The following is a 7,903-nucleotide window of genomic DNA, read 5'->3' on the forward strand; positions in this document are numbered from 1 at the left end:
GAGGAGGAGGAGGAGGAGGAGGAGGAGGAGGAAGAGGAAGAGGAGGAGGAGGAGGGACGACAGGTCTGGAATGATTTACCATGAAGACATGGTTAGCAGAACAAACGATGCTGTGAATAAGTATGTTTAAAAGGGGAACGGGTGAATTAAAAGTGCATCTGCAGAAGCATCAGAGCAGACACTCGACCTTGGTGTGGCTGGGATCCCTCTGTTTCTAGCTCGGTCACTCTCTCCCATTTTATCCATCCATGTGCCACAGTTGAAACGATTTCCTCCGTAAACAAATCCTGTTTCTTCATCAATCCCTGCAGTTATATTGAAACCTGAAAAAGCAAAATAAGACACTTACAAAGCAGCCATGGAGGTACATACAGGTCTGTGGTCCTAGCACTCAGGGTGCAGAGGCAGGAGGATCACACACGAGTTTGAAGCTGGTTTATATAGTGAGCTTGAAGCTACGGAAGCCTCAGAGTAACATTTTTTTTTTACTAAAAATCATTCAGTTTTATAGACACCAGTGTATACCTGGAACTGCATATCATGATGTTCTTTCTAAAGCACTGCTTACATGAGCAAAATCACAGGTCTACTCAGTAGAGGAAGGTCTCAACATAGTGCACCCTGGGAAACGCTCTGTCCTTGGAATGAGCCAACTGGGTGTCTATGGAGCAAGATGACTGAGCCCCTAAGACAAGATGATTTAGTAAACACATCATAGAACCAACTGGGTGTCTATGGAACAAGATGGCTGAGCCCCTAAGACAAGATGATTTAGTAAACACGTCATAGAACCAACTGGGTGTCTATGGAGCAAGATGGCTGAGCCTCTAAGACAAGATGATTTAGTAAACACATCATAGAAGGCAACAAATAAAAACCTTTTTAATAAAAACTTAAAAATGCGGATCTTAATCTCTGATTCTTTTATATATCTGATATATTTGTATAGAATGAAGAATTTAAGAACCTAATATAATCATATAATATATAAAAAACACATTGACTTTATACTTCATAATATATGTCACATTTAACTTATATATGCTCAAACATATATAAATGCATAAAGTGTAAAAGTATACATGGAAACAGTATACGCTAGTTACAGCCTAGTCATTAACTCTAATAAGTAATTAATACACCAAACTCATCAAAACCTCCCCAGAGTATAAATGAGGGGTGATGAGGGGACTAACCCTGTACTGGCTGGCTCAGGAAGAGGACATGCTAACCACAAAGTGAATTAAGAGAGTGTAACTACTTTAACATGATATACTAATAAGGCATTGTGGCCAGCCTGATCTACACAGAGCTCAACCATGGGTGACATCCTCCCTTTGTCCCCTAGCAGCTCTGGGAGGCCAACGTTTTAGTTTTCTCATTTAGGGAAAATGGGAATAAGGTAATGTAATCTTTTACTTAAATAATGTCTTTCAGGTGTGTGTATGTGTAGTGTGTATGCATGTTTATGTGTGATCCCATGTATGCTGGTGCACACACACATATGCGAGTGTGTGCAGGACTGAGGTTGATGTTAAATCTTCCTAGCTCCCTATTCTACTTTGTTTGTACAGTCAGGGCCTCTCAGGCAGACCCAGAGCTCTCTGTATGATATGCTAGTCTCACTAGCTGGCTTACCTGTTCCTGGATACCATACCTCTGCCTTCAGAGGATGGAATTACCACCAGCTCACCTGGCATTTACATACGTTCTGGAGATCTGGGTTCTTTCTAACTCATTTTAACTGTGGAACCATCTCTTAAGCCCAATGTAATTCACTCTTAATGTCCTCAGAATTAATTAGGAATGACAATAGGAAAGCCATCACCACAAAGCCTGGCACTTAACATTCAGTTCTCAGGAACAGAATTAACTAATTAATTAATTTTTGAGACAGCTGTCTCTGTGAGGCTCTGACTGATCTGGAACTTGCTCTATAGACCAGGCTGACCTCACACTCAGGGATCTGACTCCCAAGTGCTGGGACTAAAGGTGTGCACCACAATGTTGGGACTAAAGGCGTGCACCACAATGCTGGCCTTCCTTTTTATGCTTTTGAGACAAAGTTTCACTGTATAGCTCAGGCTAGTCTTGAACTCATGATAGTCCTGTCTCTACTTCCTGAGTGCTAGATTACAGACATAGGCCACCAAACCTGGCAAAAAAAAAAAGCTAATACTAGCATTGAGATTAGAAATTGTACCACTGGGCTGGAGAGGTGGCTCAGTGGTTAAAGAGCACTGTTTGCTCTTCCTGAAGTCCTGAGTTCAATTCCCAGCAACCACATGGTGGCTCACAACCATATGTAATGGGATCTGATGCCCTCTTCTGGTACATCTGAAGACAACTACAGTGTACTCACATATATAAAATAGATAAATAATTTGAAAAAAAAAAGAGAGAGAGAGAAATTGCATCACTAAGGGCTAGAGATATGGCTCAGCAGTTAACACCGTTGACTTGTGGAGGCCCTGAGTTCACAACCATCTCAACCTCCAGTTCCAGACGCCCTCTTCTGACCTCTGCAGGCACCAAGCATGCACATGGTGCACAGACATACTTGCAGGTAAAAAAAACTCATATACATAAAAAATTATAATGTCAATATTACCTTGAAAATTGGCTGACAAAAGATACAAACTTTTATCTTTTCTTTAGCAACACAAGTTTGGAGAGATCTGGAACAATGCTTGTCTTTCTCAGGAAAAGCTTCAAGTTTTACACACAAGTATTTGTAAAGCACTAGCAAGGGCTAATTTGACAGCGCTGGTAAGTCTTAACCATGGCGCCGACACTACATACCCTTGTCCTTCATGCATAGCACCGACACTACATACCCTTGTCCTTCATGCATAGCACTGACACTACATACCCTCGTCCTTCATGTTTCGATCGATCTGCGGGCCGGCGTTCCTCTCTCGGAACTGAATGCCTTGCATGTGCCTTTGCATAGCTTCCTGTATGACTTCAAACAAAGGCTGATCCTGTTGGAGACAGCAGGAACATCGCTTCTGTTAGGAATGGGTTACATTCTTATTTTCCTAAATCCCTCAACCCTAGGAGTGTGGGGATATATACTTTCCCTTGGAGGAAGAAGCAGGGAGTGGGGTGGGGCTGGAAAAGCAGCAGCTCTTATTTATGTTCCTGTGCTCTGCCAAGAGCAAGTCTTATCTCTAACTTCTCACTGTGTTGACACTAAAGGAATATTGGTATTGACATTTTTTATATTTGAATTTTATGACTTGGAGCCTTAATATTTTACATGAAAATGAAGTTATATTTTATGAGAACTTATTTTGAGAAACGGGCTTTACCAGCGTCCCCGCAGGCAAGGGTGCAGAGTCATCTGTTGGGTACATCCTGGACACTGGGCATCTGAGGATATCTAGGCCGTTTGGGACCGTCCTGCAGTAGTCCTGAATGCACTGCAGCCACCACCACACAGCATCCCGACAGTTGTACCTGGCATATGTCCCTTCACCAAGGAGGTTAGGGATGAGACCGTGCCGCAGGGTACTAGCAAACGCTAAAATGATGTTCCTGAAACAACAGAAGCAAATGGGTCATCTGAAATGAAAACTCCTACAAAAAATGAAGGGAACAAAGGTCAGGGGACTGGAGGATGTCCAGCTCTTCTCTCTAATCACCTGGGACCTTCCCCTTCTGTAACAGGCTTTGCATCTTTGGAGTCAGGTCCTCAGTCAGATATTTATAAGGACTGCCATAACTGCTATATTTAAAAAGACATTTATTTGTATTATTTGTGTATTAAGTGTTTGCCTGTGTGTACGTATGTGTACCATATGTGTATGGTATGAAGTACCACATGGAGGTGGGAAGTATGTTGGATCCCCAAGAATTGGAGTTAAGATGGTTGTGAACTGCCATGTAGGTTCTGGTAACTGAACTCTTCAAGAGAGGTGAGTGCCATTAGCCACTGAGCCATCTTTCCAGGTCCTAGCTTTATCTTTGAAATCTATGATATTTCAATATTTCAGTAATCTTCCAATATGCATTTTATTACTTTACATAGTAGAGATCAAGACCAAAGTAAATATATAAGACAAATAGACAGAAATTGGCCTTAAAACTATAATTCATCCCAGCACACAGGAGGTGGGAGTAGGCAGGTCTCTGTGAATTCTAGACCAGCTGGCCTACATGAGTTGTAAGCTATTTAGGGCTACATGGTAACATCCTGTTTTAAAACAGAAACAAAAAAATAAAACCCCAAAACAACAACAGCAAAACCGCAACCATGGCTCACATCATTAACCGATAGGTGACAGTTATCTCAGTACAACTCAGTCTGAGATGGCATTGCACTCTAGAAAGCTTATATCTAGCAGGTGAAGTCGAACCCTGGAAAGGTCACTGAAGCAGTCTAGTCCTTATCATGTCTCAGTTTAACACTTGGCTCCTAAGAGCACCATAGAAAGCTTCTGTTCTAGTTTTGCTTAAAAGTCACACAAAAGGTGATAGGACACAGTATGACAACCCATGATCTAGATGGCCATGTAACAGCACAGAGTGATGACTGAAGATGGGGCCACTACTGTAGCCACCACTCAACAATGATTTAAAACCTAAACCTTTTCTGAGTGTTTGTTCTGTGTCAGAGAGCCTTTCAGGCATGTTAACTGCAGCAGTCATTTCATGCAGTACGGGGAGTACTCTGACCTTCCCACAGAAAGCACGAGGGGAGGATGGCTGATGTGAGCCAGCACTAGAAGCTGTCCATACCACAGGCAAAGGTTGCTGCCACTGTGTTTTGCTGAATCCTGTTTGTTTGTTTTTGGTTTTTCAAGACAGGGTTTCTCTGTGTTGCCTTTGCTGTCTTGGAACTAGCTCTGTAGACCAGGCTGGCTTTGAACTCAAAAACCCGCCTCCTCTGTCTCCAGAGTTCTAGGATTAAAAGTGTCCACCCTCACTTATTTTTTTATCTGACTTCAAACCCATTTGCTTAGAGTATCTTTCATTTTTAAAAAATGTTATTTTATGTGTATGGTGTTTTGCCTAATGTATGTCAGCCTAACTGGTACATGCAGTCCTAGCTGAGGCCAGGTGTCAAATCCCTTGGAAATGAGAATTACACATGGTGTGAGCCTCCATGTGTTTGCTGAGAATCAAACCTGGGTCCTCCAGAAGAACAGCCAGTGTTCCTAAGTACTGAACCATCTCCAATTATCATTATCATCATCATTATTGGTGTGTGTGTGTGTGTGTGTGTGTGTGTGTGTGTGTTTGTGCCACAGTATATGTGTTGAGGTCTGAGGACAACTTTGTAAAGTCAGTTCCCTCCATTTACCTTTATGTTGGTCCCAGGAATTGATGGCAGGTCACCAAGTTTGCATACCAAGCACCTTGACCCACTGAGCTACCTTGTAAGCCTCTCAGGTTACTATGTATGTATGTATGTATGTATGTATGTATGTAATATAATACTTATATATGTATTTATATAGTTGCTTACTTACAGTATCTTACTATGTAGCCCAGGTTGTCCTGGAACTTTCTATGTAGACTAGGCTGGCCTTGAACTTATAAGAGATCTGCCTCCCTCTGCCTCCAGAGTGCTGGGATGAAAGGAGTGTGCCATCATACCCAGCCAGCTCCAAACTGGAAGTTATATAACTGTCACTAAGTCAATTAGAAAATGTTTCATATTGGGTTTGAAGGGGTAACCACATAGACAGTTTAATTTTAAAATGACCAAAGTGAGGTGAAGAGACAGCTCAGTGGTTAAGAGCACGTACTGCTCTTGCAAAGGACCTAACTGTTTTCCTAACCTCCCCACTGGGCTGCTCTAGGTATCGCTTATAATTCTAGCTCCAGGGATCCGATGCTCTCTTCTGGTCTTGCTGGGCACTGGTACCCTGTGATGGTTTGTATATGCTCTGCCAAGGGAGTGGCAATATTAGAAGGTGTGGCCTTGTTGGAGTATGTCACTGAGGGTGTGGGCTCTAAGACCCTCATCCTAGAAGCCAGTAGCCTTTAGATGAAGATGTAGGACTCTCAGCTCCTCATGCACTGTGTCTGTCTAGATGCTGTCATGCTCCCACCTTGATGATAATGGACTGATCCTCTGGACCTGTAAGCCAGCCCCAATTAAATGCTGTCCTTTATAAGACTTGCCTTGGTCATAGAATCTGTTCACAGCAGCAAAACCCTAACTAATGAAATCCCCATGCACATAATTAAAAATAAGCATTTTTAAAAAAACAAAAATAAAATTATTACAAATAAAATTTATAACACCTGAGGAGGGAAACACCAGCAATTTTTCTGACAGCATAAAAATAAAGTTTCATAATGCTTTTATGCAAAAATTTTAGCTTATCTAGCAGTGCTTTTAAATTAGTTTCAGGCTGCCGATAATGACTGGAGATGTTGTGGGAACTGAGTGGCTTTGATTTGCGCACCAAACACCTGCATGTTCAGCAAGGTCACAGGCAATGCTGAGTGACAACAACTTCTAGATCACAACAAAGAGGGCACTATTGTGGATCCAAGTGCTGGGATCAAAGAAATTCTTACATCTAGCTGAAAGTCCTTTTTAACTGTAATAAATTTATCCCTATTACCATGATAAAAGAAAGTACTGGCTCAGCCTGGAAAGAATCAAATTGGGGGTTGTAAGCTTGACAAGAAATGGAGGAAAACTTAATAGAATTCCTTTTTTAAATGAGTCAGTAATACTCTTTATGAATGCAGAAAACAGGTCTAAAATTTTAAAAATAAACCTACAAACACTGAAGATGATCTATAATAACTTCCAAGTTGGCCTTTTTCCTTTGAAATTTTCTAAACCTACTAAACAAGCACATAAAAAAATAAAACCTAAAAAAATCTGGAGGCTATGAGACAGCTCAGTGGTACTTGCCAACAAGTCGAACGTTGAATTGGATTTCTGGCACCCACATGGCAGAAGGAAAGTAAAACTCCAGCAAGCCATTCTCAGGCTCTACATGTGCATGGTGGCATGCCTACATGCGCGCGCGCACACATGCACACATACACGCACACATACACGCACACATACACACACACACACAGGGGAGCGCACACACACACAAATACACTCGCACACACACACATGTACACGCACACATACATACAAACGCGCGTGCGCGCGCGAACACACACACACACATACACATGCACACATACATACACATACACGCGCACACACACACAAAATAAAAACATGCAAGGAAAACACACTTTTCCTGCACTGACGGTAGATGGTCAGAGGGAACGTCACAAGCCCTGCTGGCTCTTCAGAGGCTCTTTCTTACCTGGCTTCCAGGTAGCGTCCGGTAACCAGCAGCATCCCTCGAAGGGCAATGAAAGTGTCCCTCCCCCAGCATCGAAAAAGACCAGAAGAAAAGTGAGGTAAGCCTGCCAAAGACCAGAGCCAGTGTGTTAGTCACATCTTAGGTCTGGACTACAGGGCACATTAGAAGGAGCCTGCAAACCTTCCAGAATTCTCTGAAGCATAAAGCACATCTGTACTTAACGTCAGCTTTTATGGATATCAGATTCTAAAGGCACCTATGACCCAAAGGTGGTGTTCAGCAAGGTCTCTGCAATTCAGTTGCATCCCAGCCCTAAGAACCAGAGGGGTTCTGAGACGATCTGAACTGTCTTGGTACTTAAAAACTTAAATTAGAGATCTCATACTTAATACCACTTTAAACATATACATTAAAAAAATTCTGTCCTGACGCTAAGGGCTATAAATTAAAATAAGTGTGAAGTGATTAGCTCAACAGTATCCAATTAAGTGTCTATTTTTTTCTACAGTGAAAGTTTATCACCAAATTTCACATCATTTTGCAACAGATAAATAGTGCTATGCTTGCCACTATATATATGTATGTGTATATATATATATATATAT

The 7,903-nt window shown here is 41.8% G+C and overlaps 1 protein-coding gene across 2 annotated transcripts in view; it reads right to left on the minus strand.

Annotated features, from left to right (window-relative positions):
• The window catches only part of Agl (amylo-alpha-1, 6-glucosidase, 4-alpha-glucanotransferase), a 62,636-nt gene that overhangs the window by 11,610 nt on the left and 43,123 nt on the right, over window positions 1-7,903 (minus strand). For both annotated transcript variants that reach the window (XM_031375281.1, XM_031375282.1), the window contains exons 25-28: window positions 7,299-7,401; window positions 3,315-3,540; window positions 2,873-2,984; window positions 188-323 (exon numbers count right to left, since the gene is read on the minus strand). In XM_031375281.1, coding sequence (XP_031231141.1) covers window positions 188-323; window positions 2,873-2,984; window positions 3,315-3,540; window positions 7,299-7,401 — 577 coding nt within the window. The remainder of the gene's footprint in view (window positions 1-187; window positions 324-2,872; window positions 2,985-3,314; window positions 3,541-7,298; window positions 7,402-7,903) is intronic.

Source organism: Mastomys coucha, unplaced genomic scaffold (genome assembly GCF_008632895.1).
Source record: "Mastomys coucha isolate ucsf_1 unplaced genomic scaffold, UCSF_Mcou_1 pScaffold16, whole genome shotgun sequence".
Taxonomy (NCBI): domain Eukaryota; kingdom Metazoa; phylum Chordata; class Mammalia; order Rodentia; family Muridae; genus Mastomys; species Mastomys coucha.